Source organism: Crocodylus porosus, unplaced genomic scaffold (assembly GCF_001723895.1).
Source record: "Crocodylus porosus isolate Cpor-Errol unplaced genomic scaffold, CroPor_comp1, whole genome shotgun sequence".
Taxonomy (NCBI): domain Eukaryota; kingdom Metazoa; phylum Chordata; order Crocodylia; family Crocodylidae; genus Crocodylus; species Crocodylus porosus.
Genome location: NW_017728886.1, coordinates 246,698,881 through 246,713,671, shown reverse-complemented (window position 1 = coordinate 246,713,671; position 14,791 = coordinate 246,698,881). Strand labels below are relative to the sequence as shown.

General features: G+C 37.8%; 1 protein-coding gene across 5 annotated transcripts in view; it reads left to right on the top strand.

The window, feature by feature from the left end:
• Positions 1–13,447, top strand: part of TRPS1 (transcriptional repressor GATA binding 1) — a 274,945-nt gene extending 261,498 nt beyond the window's left edge. For all 5 annotated transcript variants that reach the window (XM_019552096.1, XM_019552079.1, XM_019552106.1 and 2 more), the window contains one exon: positions 7,500–13,447. In XM_019552096.1, the coding sequence (XP_019407641.1) occupies positions 7,500–8,561 (1,062 nt within the window). In that variant the 3' untranslated portion in view covers positions 8,562–13,447. The remainder of the gene's footprint in view (positions 1–7,499) is intronic.
• Positions 13,448–14,791: the final 1,344 nt, after the last annotated feature.

The following is a 14,791-nucleotide window of genomic DNA, read 5'->3' as shown; positions in this document are numbered from 1 at the left end:
TAGCATTTATTTATTACTGCAAAGTACCAAGAGCTTTTGACTTTCAATTAAGCCGGTCAATTGAAGGCACTTTGTACTTTTCAAGATTTTTCAAGTTTCAGTGTCTCACTGATGTAAGTAATAACAGTATTACCAACAGTGGGCTGCACTTCCTCTTACCAGCACTGGGCTCAATCCTGAAAGGTGATCAACACTTTGGCCCTGATCCAGCCATGCTTGCTTGAGTGGCTTTCTGGTTTGGGGCCAAAGTGCTCCCAATTTTATACGATGGATCCCAAGGGTCAGATTTTATACCCACTAACTTGTAATAGAAACTCTTGAGAGAGTCAGGTAGTCAGGATTTGATCCATTAACTATGGCAATTAATCTTTACAACATCCCTGCGAGGTAAGTAAGGATTCTTGTTTTACAGTGAAAACATGGTACAGTTTGGAGTTGCGCTAAGGCACTATACAAAGCTCAGCAAAATGTAACTTTATTGCTCTGAGAGCAACAATTTCAAATGGGACTAAGGACCAAATCCTACTTCCTGTTTGCATGCTGAAGTGCCGAGTATGTAGCCACATAATTGCAGTTTTTGGCACATATGCATGGTTTGAATTCGGCACAACCCACACTAGCTTACTGAGCATGCTTAACATGCAGTGGGCCAGCTTCAAAGGCAGAGCTGAAGATTACTTATCCTTCTGCTTTTTTGTGTTATTATTCCACTGCAGAAGGAAAGGAATCCCAAGCTATGCATAAGTGTCAAAAAGTGATTTTGGAACCTACATCCCATTTTTGAATGTGACATAGGCCCCTTTGTAAGATACAGAGATGCTCTTTTTGTGACTAAAATGGTACTTACTGGGTGCATCTGAATGAGATGTCTGCTGCGGGGCTGACTAATTATTTCCACAGTAAAGTCTCAACATCTACACGTGGATCCCTATTAGGCCACAAAACCTAATTAACTCTGCCATGGGTTAGTATTCATAACTACAAGTATTATCCTATGGCAGAGTTCTTTAGTGCACAGAAATACACGTGTAGATGCTGGCAGGGCTGGCTGGGGCATGAGGGTGCTCCAGTACATGGGCCCCAGCCAGCCCCTCTGCAACATGTTAAGCCGGGTTGAATCAGTGCTGGGCTGGCAGGCTGAGCCCCTGGGCTCCCTACTGCCTGGGGCTGCTCTGACCTGGCTCAATCTGCTGCGGTCCCAGGCACATGTTCAAACGTGACACCCAGGAGCAATACACTCAGATACGGTCTGCACTGGAGTTTATTGCTCTATGCTAATAGCATATATAGATCCACTCTCTGAGAATCTGAGAACTGAGGTGACAAAGTCCAAAGAAGTGATCCAGAACATATCTCCTACAAAACCTATTAGATAATTGTCTGGGAGACCTAGGGTGTCTACATGTGCAATTAATGCTGCTGAATAAACTCTGGGTCAATTTCAGCCGGAGTAAACTAATCCTAACGTTACTGTCTGCATGTGCGTTTAAGCACAGTCATTTACTCCACTGTCAGATATTACCTGCATCCGACAGGACTATCTGACAGTGCTGTAAATTAGTCTACAGCAGCCCAGTTGTTGCACACATGTAGATGGTGATACTTTACTGCACAGTAAATTAGTCCACTATTCAGTAAAGTGCACATGTAGATGCATCCCTAAAAACCTAACCTTTGTGTTCTGTGCATGCAAAAACAGCAGCCCAGTCTGAGAAGCTAGGCCTAAGCTCTGTCATTATCCACACGCAATGTGGAACGGTGCCTATAGATACCTGTATCCCCAGAGGATTACAATCCAGAAGGTTTGCTCATAGCATTGAATCTATCACAAATCCTAGCAATCATAATCTCTTTCATTTATACATATGGAGTAAAGATCATGATAATGGTAGCTTCTGCCTGCCCATCATGTAATAATTAAGTGATTGAACACTTGCCTAGAAACTGCAAGACCTGACTCAATTCTCACCTTGGTCTCTGGGGATTTAATCCCAATTCTTTTACTCCTCAGGATAAAACAGTTTGAGTAGAAACTGATAAAAGCTGTGACTCTCTACTTCCTCTGTTGGAGCTAAGTTACTGTGTAGCCAAGAATTCAAGAAGCATGGGGCTAGGAGAGAGCAAATGACAGGCTAATTTTAAACCAGTGGACTGAGGAGATCTGGTTTTAGGATTAGTTTTGTTAACTCTTTTACCCTGAATTACCTTGCTGGGGTCAGACATTTGATTTTCAGACCTTGTAACACCAAATTATAGGTGTATAAAGGTGCCTCTCTGGATACTTAGGAATCTAAATGTACCAAATGAAACTTAAGCTTCAGGCCAGATCCAGTAAGGTATCAGCAGTGTCCAAACAAGATTTGGGGAGAATTTAGGTTAAGAGTGATTCTATTTGGTCCTATTCCACAAGCCACAAAACTTAGTAAACACCCAAGTTGAGGTGCTGCCTCCATTTTGAACTGCAGAGTGCCATAGTTGCTTATACTTGAACATGCTCAGAAACTGGGTCTGATTCCTACCAGAGTGCCATTGAGATCAAGTTTGGTTTGGGGAGACACCTATTTGTGTCTGGAAGTATCTGATCTTAATAGATGACCACGGAGCACTCCAGTTTGCTTGACAATATTTAATTAAAAAAAAATTGCAGCAGCACTCCCCATCTTTTGCCCAATATCCTGATGATAAAGAACACTCGCACAGAAAGTGGGAAAGAGTGTTTCCTTTGGTTGTCTTGAACTGCCACTAAGCTTTCAGAGCCTGTTGTTTCTGCCTTTGTCTACTGTATACCTCAACCCAGTCAAATCGGATCGTTGTCCTGAGTAATATCCTCTTTCCTCGGTAATATCATGGGTAATATCCTAAGCAAGTTAGATTTCAGGGATATCTAACTGGATCCAAAACCAAATTGGATCTGGTTATAAGCCATTTATGAAAAAGAGACTAAGTCTTCTAAGTCACTTAAGTATTTCTTTATTTTTACCCTCAAGCCCATGCTTGGGGTATCAGTTGTGTTTAATCAACAGTTATGTTTAATCAAATCCTATTACATCTCTTTTCATAAAAAAGAAAAATACTCCAACATTCTAATGGCAGGTTGACTGACATCAGTCAAAAATGCCAAATGTAACTGCTAAGTGCTCTCATTTGGGGTTAAGTAAATAATTTTTAACTCCAGAATAACCCAAACAAATAATATCAGGCTGACATTATGCAATTCGTAAGCTGTCACTAGCATCTTGTTTGGAACTTGATGAAAGCAACGTTCTCTTTGGCAGACTTTTTCTTTTAATTCATTCCTTGTCAATATGTTTAATATATTTTAAGGAGGAAACTGATCTGATTATTTTAATGTCTTCTTTAAGAATATCCCACTTTTGGAAATATGTTTCAATTCCTTTTTTTTTTTTTAATGTACCCTTTGGCATTCTGTCACGGCTATAAATTCAATGTAGTGAATAGATCCCACCTAAAATAATCAGTTTTTAAATTTAAAAAAAAATCCCCTCATAAAGCCCTCACAGAACATTGGAACAATCCTTATAAAAATGTATATTGCCAACAGTGCTAATTGCTAGTATGTTATAAAACATTTATTTTATTACTATGTACTCAATGGAAATAATTTTATCTCCACTGTTCAAGTATAGCAATAAGCTTGTGTTCAGTGGACACTGACATTAAAGATGTTACTAGAACTTTTGCCAATCAAAGGCCAAGAATTTAATTAAACTTCCACTCTGACATGATCTTATAGCTAGTAAATTCAATGTAAACTCAAGTGTTTTAAGAAAAATAAGTAATGAAGAAATAACTCTTTTGAGACACTTTTTAAAACATTAGAAGTAAAATTCAGTATCACCTGACCTGTATTTGATAAGTGAAACGTAAATTTCATTATCAATGTGTTCATACAGAATAGAAGTTGTAAATTACTTTTGTAATTGTTACTGGTTTTGTAATTGTTACAACATCATTTGGATTGTTAAATAATATAAATATTTATTCATGAGAATTAATTTTATCATATATGTAAGTAATCCTGTTAAATGAAATGACAGTACATATCTGAGTAAAATTACTGGGGTAAGATTGGGCACTCTATGACTAAGCTTTTTATTTGATGCTTGCTCTTTAAATCTCCAGTGGTTATTAAAAAGTCAGTGGGTTTTGAATAGCTCTCGCTAAGCTATAAGAAACAGATATGATCTCTCAGATATGAATGAAGGGTGAATGTTTATTTTGTAGTGGCTCCCACTCTGATTCACACTGGCAACTATGATACCCTTGGTTACACTCAAATGAAAACATTATACATTCTCCCCAAACTGAAAATCTACAGTCTCCCCAATTCTCCCCAGTCTACAAATATATACAATCAGTTTACAATTTTATATAATTAATTTTCAAATGTAAGAAAACTGTATCTAGCTCTTCATAAACACTGCAGACAGCAGAATGTATACATAAGCTATATAAATTTGCAAATGTAGAAAAGTTTGTGTCTATTTTATAATGTTTCTGTTCTAAAGTGATGTCAATATGGCCTCTGGAGCAAACCTATGGGAACCCCTGAGAGAGAAGCTGTATCAACTTACCTTCTGTACACTCCTTAGCCAATGAATTAGGCAACAAGACTAGCTCAGACACAAATCAGAAGTGGGTCTGGGTCCATGCCCCATAGCTCTCTGTCTGGAAGGCATAACCATGAGATTGGAATACATGTTCAGGGTAGGGTTACCGACCCACAAGGATTGCCCTGGAGTCTCCAAGAATTAGATACAAATCTCTAGAAGACCAGTGAGAGTGATCTGGGAGATGAATGATAGATCATTCATTAAAATAAATATTAAATGTTGAATCCAATTTATACAGTAGTCCAGTGGGTTTTTAAAATGTAATAGTAATGTGCATTTGCTTTCATGATGTAAAGTCTTTGCACCATAATCCATAACTGATAAGCACAGGCACGTTCACCTTGTGTGTTGAGGGAATGTTGGCGTTCTGGAAACCTCCCAGAATAGATTCAGGCAGAGTTGGCTCAGGGCCATCTGGGTGCATACTTTAGCTCAGTGGGGGCCAGCCTTTTTGGCAGGCCACAAATTAGCGCCATGCCTTCTCCAAGTGCCACTACCTGATCCGTTGCTCTGCTTTCTGTTTCCTGCCCCACCTGACAGTGTGTTGCCTGTTGTGTCCCTGGTCTCCTGTATGCCATAGAGAGGCTGCCCATGCCACTCTGCAGGTTGGCCAGTCCTGCTGGAGCGGCCTGATTTGTGGCATAAAGAATATCTGGAGCAGTCAAGAATATACATGGCTTATCTCTCAGTGGTTCCTGTGGGCTCCCTCTGGTGGCTGAATAGTCACAGCTTGAAATATGAGTACCTTTGGCTTCTAGCCTGAATTGTGCTATATTTCTGTCTCCTTTTCCCCACCTTGGTTCTAATTGCATACAGAAGATGCTCCAGAATATGCATTCTGGTATCCGGCTGCTTTTTTGGCCTTGGGCAGATCACAGTGACTTCACATCATAGCTAAAGGGTTATATAACTTGACTTGATCTTTTTTTCAGTGAATTTTCTGAAACATTTTAAAAATAATTACTCACATATTTGGGGCTATTTGCCCACATTTAGTAAGCTGGTCTAATAATTCCCATATCCATATACTAATATTAATTTATATAACATGTGAGCTGTAATAATGTATCTGACAATTTAATACATTTTTAAAATAAAGTATTTGCCATTTTCCAGTAAGCATCGATGTGATGCATTTCTATAACAACTGAGTCTCGGTTGGAAACTAAGCAGATGAGTTGAATCATTCATGCTCAATTATTTAGAGTCTCAGACCCATATATTTAAACTCTACTTAATGCATAACTTTAAAGGCCAGAATCTGCCAACTAGTTTATTCACATAAATAGAGTCTTGTGTGTTAAGTACAGACAGGATCAGGCCCTATACCAGTAATACAAGGGATTAAAATTGACTTTGGGGTATTCCCCCAAACAAGGTAAAAAATCTATAAAGCTAGGAAAATATCTGTGTTATATATAACAAAATCAACAGCATTGAATATATTGGTATGACACATCCTTATGATTGTCTTATGATGAGAAAATACCCTAAAGAGTCTTCTAGAAAGTATGTATGCATATTAATTTATTCATAATACAAATCAGGTGGTTCATTTGCATTTTTTGACCTAATACTCTAATTTTCTCCTGAATGAATTTTTGCCCCAGTACAGACTTATGCTGTCCCACTGAGGTAACTGTTTAATTTGCTGCAGTTCCAACAAGTTCAAGTTTTACTTATTAAAAAATCTAAATCAAAGTTTATAGTTCTTCTGATTTAGATTTTTAATAGAAAGTAAAAGCTTGACAAGTAGTAGCTACAGCTAAGATGCAATTAACCATGAGAATAAGCTGACCTTAGGGAAAGAATGGGGTGAAAGAGGAGAATAAGATGGCAAGTTAAGATAGAAAATAACACTGTAAAAATACTAAAATGAATTCTCTTTCAATACCAGACATTTTTATGTTAATTCAAAGTTATGAATATAAATAAATTATAATGTCTCACGTGTGGCACAAACGGTTGAGAATATCGAGTCCAGAATTTAATCAACAGTTTAACACAGTGTTAAAGAGAACATTTCCAAAGAAACTTATAAGTAGGACAGAGCATGGGGCACTCCTTTGGCCTCCATCCACCATAGCATAATGTGTACATTTGGACAAGATGAACCTTAACTGCCAACACTCCCAACTGAAATTACTTTTAGGCATTTTTTTCTCTCCTTTAATGTCTGCCCAAGAGAGCAACACATACCAGCATTACAGCACTGTATTTCATTCATATGTTGTAGCTTTCCTGTGGGGAGAGCTGACAGAGAGACCTGGCTGCTATCCCTTCCACTCTCCTTCTCGTCTCCACACAGAAGTAGTTTCAGGGCTCATCTCATAGGCCTTCTTCATCTTCATTTGCCCCATATCTTTGGGGGAGATGACAAACAGATTACTAATATTCTCCTTTTGAGCTTCGTGCCTCCCCTCACTGTCATCTTCTTCATGGCCTCATGGTTCCCCCCTTCCTCAGGTTCTTTCATCTTTTTCTATCCAAACTAGGTCTTATACAACAACAACAACCATAATAATAAAAAGATTTTCATGTTCTTTTCATCAACGAAAGTTCAGAAGAGTCAACTTTTTACAGGGTTTGATACTTCATGACTTTTTAAGTGATTAGCTATAATGTGTTAACTCATATGAGATGGTGGATTTTAATTTAACATGTGAAAATTGAGTATGAGTTGATGGTTTTACTTTTAAAAGCAGGAGTCTGATGTTAGTTGACCCTTTGTATGGGATAAATAAGATTTCCTATGACTCTCCCTTAAAGCATCTCTTAACTGGAGCACAATTTAAATTTGCATGAATACTGTCACTGAGACTTGCCTAATGTTTTTCTTTTATTTATTATGTATGTTCCATGCAGACTCCCAGGCCTTTAAACATCATTAAGCAGAACAATGGTGAACAGATCATTAGGAGACGGACGAGAAAGCGCCTTAACCCAGAGGCACTTCAGGCTGACCAGCTAAACAAACAGCAGAGGGGTAGCGGTGAAGAACAAGTCAATGGAAGCCCATTAGAAAGGAGGTCAGAGGATCATGTAAGCGAAGGTCACCAGAGAGAAATTCAGCTTCCCAGCCTGAGTAAATATGAGGCCCAGGGTTCATTGACTAAAAGCCATTCTGCTCATCAGCCAATGTTGGTCAGCCAAACTCTGGATATTCACAAAAGGATGCAACCTTTGCACATTCACATAAAAAGTCCTCAGGAAAGTACTGGAGACCCAGGAAACAGTTCATCAATATCAGAAGGGAAAGCAAGCTCAGAGAGGGGCAGCCCAATAGAAAAATACATGAGACCTGCAAAGCACCCAAATTACTCGCCACCAGGAAGCCCTATTGAAAAATACCAGTACCCACTTTTTGGACTTCCATTTGTACACAATGACTTTCAGAGTGAAGCTGATTGGCTGAGATTCTGGAGTAAATATAAGCTGTCCGTTCCTGGGAATCCACACTACTTGAGTCATGTGCCTGGCCTACCAAATCCTTGCCAAAACTATGTGCCTTATCCCACCTTTAATCTGCCTCCTCATTTTTCAGCTGTCGGATCAGACAATGACATTCCTCTTGATTTGGCGATAAAGCATTCCAGACCTGGGCCAACTGCAAATGGTGCCTCCAAGGAGAAAAGTAAGGCACCACCAAATGTAAAAAATGAAGGTCCCTTGAATGTAGTAAAAATAGAGAAAGTCGATAGAAGTACTCAAGATGAACTTTCAACCAAGTGTGTGCACTGTGGCATTGTCTTTCTGGATGAAGTGATGTATGCTTTGCATATGAGTTGCCATGGTGACAGTGGACCTTTCCAGTGCAGCATATGCCAGTATCTTTGCACGGACAAGTATGACTTCACAACTCACATCCAGAGGGGCCTACATAGGAACAATGCACAAGCTGAAAAGAATGGAAAACCTAAAGAGTAAAACCTTAGCACTTAGCACAATTAAACAGAAATAGGTTTCCTTGATGGGAATTCAATAGCTTGTAATGTCTTGTGAAGATCTATAAAGCACTTCATATAGAGAGCATGCCTTATCCAATATAAAAACCCTTCCTTCTTTCCTTCCTTCCTTCCTTCCTTTGTGGGTTGCCAAGAAGGAAACAATGAATTGGATGGTGGCTGGATGGGGAAAGGGATAATCATTTGGGACATGGCCCACCAAACTATCCAGAATGCAGTGAATCAGGACAAATATCAATCACTGGGAATCTTGTATTTCCAGACAACTAATACCTTTGTGTAAGAGACATAACTAGCTAGAATGCAAAGATGTGTGTATATATATACTGCTGCAGGAGTATAGTGAACATATGCACACTGTATATAGGAAATAGATTTATTAAATATACAAGTGTTCAGAAATCATTTAAATATTTTTAATTTGGACTAATTTCTGCCTTAAAACATGCCTTAGTCACTTTGTCCTCAATGATTTGGCAGTGATTTCATCCAGATTTAAGACTCAACCAATTTTTTAGCTACCATTTTAACACTACACTTTTTCTGGCACATTGTTATCTAAGAAAAGATAATGTTCAAATGAATTATCTCTAATACAAGAGCCACACTGGGCTTAATTTGCATAGAACAAGGTAACCTGCTGTATTTCATTTTTTTCTGATTAACTCTTCTTTCTAAACTTTGGAGTTTAGGGTTACTTCTCCACAAATGTAATGTTGTTATACATACCAGTCAATCCCTTCAATAGACTTATACCAGCTTTCGCTAAGTAGCATTAAATGTCTTCATAATACCTTTTAATACTTAAAGCTTTGTAAAAACTATCCATGAAGGGAAAGCTCCTCAGCATAACTGCTCAGGGAAATAGGGCTAAATAACTAAATATTAAATAATTGGTTAAAGGTGCTGTTAGACAAGCCTCCATGCTTGCTATGAGGGTGTACAAGAAGTGACTTTAATCATTTTCATAATAGTGTCCCAACCAGTAGTTTATTATTTTGCCGTGGGGATGTAGAAGATATTACAAGCTACTGGATGCACTGTCAGATTAACTTATTTCATTAAAGAAGTTGGGAGAACAAATAGAAAAAATCTTATTTTTCTAGTAAATATTAATGTATTACATTTCAAATAATGGTGCCTGACATATTGAATAATTATTTTCTACAGTGTACGTATGCAACAAAGATATTCCATCATGCATTAGAGTCAGTTCTGACTCTGCCTCGCTGTTTACATTTGCAAATGTAGCAAACAAGGTAATGAAGCAACTATTTCTATTGCAGTAGGTATCTCTTTTTTTGTGTGTGTGCATTAAAGTTGTAAACGATAACATGAAATGACTGAAATTTGTTGATATTAATGGTATGGAAAAACAAGAAGGAAATGAAAATATTTTTTATGCCTACTTAGGAAAAAAAGGGTAGCACTATTCATTCCAAGTACTTTTGTATTCTTAAGCTCTTAACTCACATTGTTATGCTTAAAATGATAAACATATATCCTCTTTTTATTGCTTTGTCTGTGTTTCAGAAGAAACATTTCAGAAATTATTTTGATAAGTGCTGTTGGACTATGCAGCATTGATGTTTTTATTGCATTCTGTAGTAGCATTGCACTCCATTTTTACAATATTACGCAGTTGCTTTTTTGTTTTGTTTGGGTTTGTTTCTTTCGCAGTGCAGGGTCTTAGTTCCTTGAGGTCGGATGGCAGGTTTAGGTCAACTGGTTCATGAATGTTGCAGCGAATGAAGTTTAAAATATCATTCTGATATTATGTTGTCTTCTATTTCTCCATTTGTGCATTTTATTTTTAAAAATGTTCTATAAGAAAGTATCTCGGGACTAAGTCCTTCACTTAAGATTATATATAAAGGGTCCTATTCTGATCTCATTTATATGCCACCTATCTCAAATTGTCATGTAATTGAAGTTAAAGCATCCTATAAAAAAGGGTCCTTGCATTTAACTTACACAAAACTGACCATTCTCCCCCTCTAGAAATTGGTGCACTTATGAGACACTTAACCAGGTAGAACTAGGAAGCTGGAAAATGAAAGAGGGGCGGGCGAGGGTGATGGGAAATGTCTGAAAGCATTTGACAGAAGTTTAAACCAGGGAGGAACAGGCCTAAACATATAGCACTTTGATAGTCTCTTGAAAAAATGTGCCTAAATTAAAGCAGACTGCAAAAAGAAATGTCATCATGCATGAGAAGCACTTACACAGCTGATCACCAAAGGTCTCACTGACCTTGGCAGTATTTTAAGTGTTACATTTTCCCACAGATGAGATGTTATTGAACAACCTCTCTGATTTGTTAGGCACAAACCGGCTATTGTTTTAGCATCAGGCTAACATTCCTTCCTGCTTCCACCTAGTTTCTTTCACAACAGGCATGGTCACTGGTGACCAGTGTATGGAAAATCCCATTCAGCCCATTCACAGTTGAGATGTATAACCCTTCATAAAGTTCCAGGTTGGCAAAGGATATTGGGTCACATTCCTCCTCCTCTGTTTCTAGATGAATCTCCTGCTTGATACCAGTGCCAGAAAGTGACTGGTTGTGTTTATTATTGTTCCCCAACAATAGCTCCATTCTTTTGTTTTTTGTTCTGAGGGAACTGAGATAGCTTGTCCTCTTCTTGTATGTCAGGGTCCGGTGTGTGTCCTAATCATATTCCTCAAAATTCGTTAGACTTTACTAGCAGCAACTGCTGGCTTCAGAAGAGGCTGCCTCAAGCTAATCATCACAGTTACTGTGTTGGGATACTTATGTCTTAGCAATTCCTGTGGCTTCTCTACTGACGAAAGCTGCATCTTCCTGGCAAAATATTCCCTAATGTACATGTTTGTCATAAGGACTTGTGCACAAACCTTTATTTCATTACACCACTTGCTGAACTAAAAGCAGAGGTTGGTAGGGGAAAATATACATATCAAAGTCTGGAAATAAGGAGAGATACAAGCTTGTAAGTGTAAAGAGCAGGATAGAGTTCTGAATGTTAATGTTGTACTATAGTGTACAAAGGAAATTTGTAAAATGTACCTGTTGCTCTTGCCATGACATATTGAGATGTTCTGAAACTTCCACTTCTGAGACTTGGTTCTAGCCAGTTCATAAAAAGAGATATGAAAGGATTGAAATCAAAAAAATATCTTCCGTAACAGCTCACAGATTGAAGTGTGATAGCATTTGATGTTAATTACTATGCATAATGCATTTTAATACACATCAGTTTACAACTCTGAAACATCAAGTTCTACATTTTCAAAAGTGTCAGTTGTGCTCATTCCTGCGACATGTAAAGTTAAGACTCGTTCAATCATTTTAATCAATTAGGAGTGCTTATCATGTCTGAAAAGCTAGTATAGGTTGGATCCCTAAAATAGAGTGCCGTTTGAAAGCATAAATTTATCCTGTTTGCTTTTAAAATACCTGAGAAGGACCATTGCTTTTTATTTAAGAATCTCAATATTTCTACCTAATCAAATTAACACTCTATGTAGCCTAACTCTATGCTAGAGTATTCCTTGCAAATTGTACTGATTTCAAGGTGTCACTTGAGTGCTACCCAGTAGATCAGTAAAAACAAAGGAGATGTTCCAAAGAGTACATGGTACTTAGGCACCTAACTGTAATTGGTTTTCAATAGGGATTTGATATCTAACTCCTTGTTTTGCTTGTGAAAATCTCCCATTAAATTGTCATGAGTACCTCATGCTCAATATACTGAAAGATTGCTAAGGGAAGTTGGAGATGGTGTGCCCACTCTTCTGCCTGAAAATAAGGTGCAGTATGAGGTGCTAGCCATTAGGAAAGGATCTATGGAGATGAGATGAATGAAAACTTCCTGGATGAGATGAAAGAGTTGACAAAAAGAGCTGGATGTGTAATGATAAAGAAGAGCAGCACTAAAAAAAATATAATGATAAAATGTAAAGGCCATGAAATGGGGTGACCTGATTTGGCAACTGCAAGTGGGTAGAAAGGTTAGCGACAAGCTCACCAACAAATTTCCTGATGGAAGAATGTTACTTAGTTGGGTAATAACTGGATTTGGTGCCAGAGGATATGGCCTAGCACCTGTTTTGCCTCCAAGTCTCTGATGTCCATCAAAATAGCATTCTGGTTTTTTGCTTCCTCCTTTTGCTTCTGTATTGATTTTTTTCTTGGCTCACTTAGCATGTTTCTTTATAATACCAGTCAGAATAAAAGCCAAAGAGAATAGAAGTTTAGTTCTATAGAACCAGAAAAGGTGAATATGTTTTTCTGTGTTCCAGTAGAGATAGTTACTTTTGGCAGGTGTCAGCAATGAACTTGTCAACCTACTCACTATATAGATAAAAAATTGGAAGTCACACCATTCCCATAATTTCCATATGCAGAAATTTGACTATGTGGAATAACTGAATATGTACAGGTGAGTAGTGGGCCAAGTGGAATAATTTGTATAGATTGTTACCATCAGAGAATGGGATTTTCCTCCTCCTTGTAGATATTGATTAGATTCATAAGCGCTCAAAAATTGACAGTTGCTGAGGTGCTACATAATATCCATATACCTTATATAAGTGGTTATATGATTTATCTCTTATTAGGAGGCTAAAAAAATAGAATTCCTCCCAAAAACTGTGTTTACCATGAAATAAATGCATTGGGTAAGTTAAGCTAAAATGCTTAGAATAGACATTGCAGCAGCTGCCACATATTGTATAATATTCAAGTTTTCATATTGTTTCCCCATCACTGTAGTCTCTGAGCCCCTGTCCAGGAAGAGGATGGGGGAAAGGAAACATCTCAAAATGTCATTGTAAATTTAACTTACAGCAAAATTCACCAGCAGAGAAAAGGAATGATTTCATATTGCTAAACAAACACTCTCTAAGCATATAGCGCTGATTTGGCTCTTATTGTTTTGTCCTTACAACACATGATGTGTTTTTTGTTTCATTTTGTTTTGGTTTGGTTTGGTTTGGTTTTCATAGTGCATGTTCATTTCTACTCACAAACATGTTCTTGGTGTATTTCTTATGCAAACAATCTTCAGGCAGCAAAGATGTCTGTTGCATCTAAACTTGAATAATAAAGTTTTACCACCAGTTATAAATAAGGTTTGTGTCATTGTTTATGGGGCAAATGTAATATCAGTACAGCACAGAGATGCTGGAAGAGAAAGAGTCAAGACCTGGCCTGAATCAAGTCAATGTTTTATCTATGACCACCTCTTTCTGAAGGCCAACCGTTTGAAAGGCAGAGGTACCATTGGCTGAACAATAATATTGACTCCTCAAATTATGTTAGACCAAATTCCAAGTTAAGGACTCTGTGCTCTAAACCTTGTTAAAGTCTATGGAAAGACTTCCAGTGGAAAACAACTTGAGTGGGCTTTAGATCAAACTATGAGCCTGGCATTGTATTTCTAATATTGGTTTAAGTACTTACTCTGCACAAAGAAGGGACAAGAACTAGCAAAGAGGAAATAGCCTGGTGAAGGGCTGATATGGGAATTTGACCAGGAAAGCAGACTTCGCACGTAAGTTTACTTTGCATAAAGTCTAATGTGATCTTTAAATAATTTCATGTAGTCAGGATCTTGGTTTTGCATCTTGTCCGTAAATCAGCATTTTCCACAGAACAATGTCTCTGTGATCATACAGATCATAGATTTAATAGTGACTTGTAAAAGAAGAATGCCACCTACAAAGTCACCAGCACCACTTCCTGCTATAGTCTTGGAGGTTTCCTCAAAGATCTTTCACCTAAATACTGACTAAGTCAACTTTCATTAGTGTTTGTGCTCTGATGAGATCATAGACCATGGTGGTATGACTCCCAACCATTTTTCTACTATGCTGTAATTTTATTTCGCCACAGGTTTGTCTCATCTCCATGGCTGAAAGTTATTACTTCTGATGTTTTTCTTTTTGGGGGTCCTTCTGTAACAAGTCATTTAGCAAAACTTGTAGATTTGTTGAAGTCTGAAAGGGCCTTCTGCTTTGGCCTCAAACTTGTAACTTCTGGGTTGCCAACCATGCACTGTAGCATCCACACCTCCACAACTCCTGTTACTTTTCATGCAGAGTATTGCTTTAAAGTGGCATGAAATGGTGAAATCAGCATGCAAAAGTAGAGCACAAAAATTCTAGAACTCAATTCTTATCTCATTATGCCAATAATTAGGCCTGTGT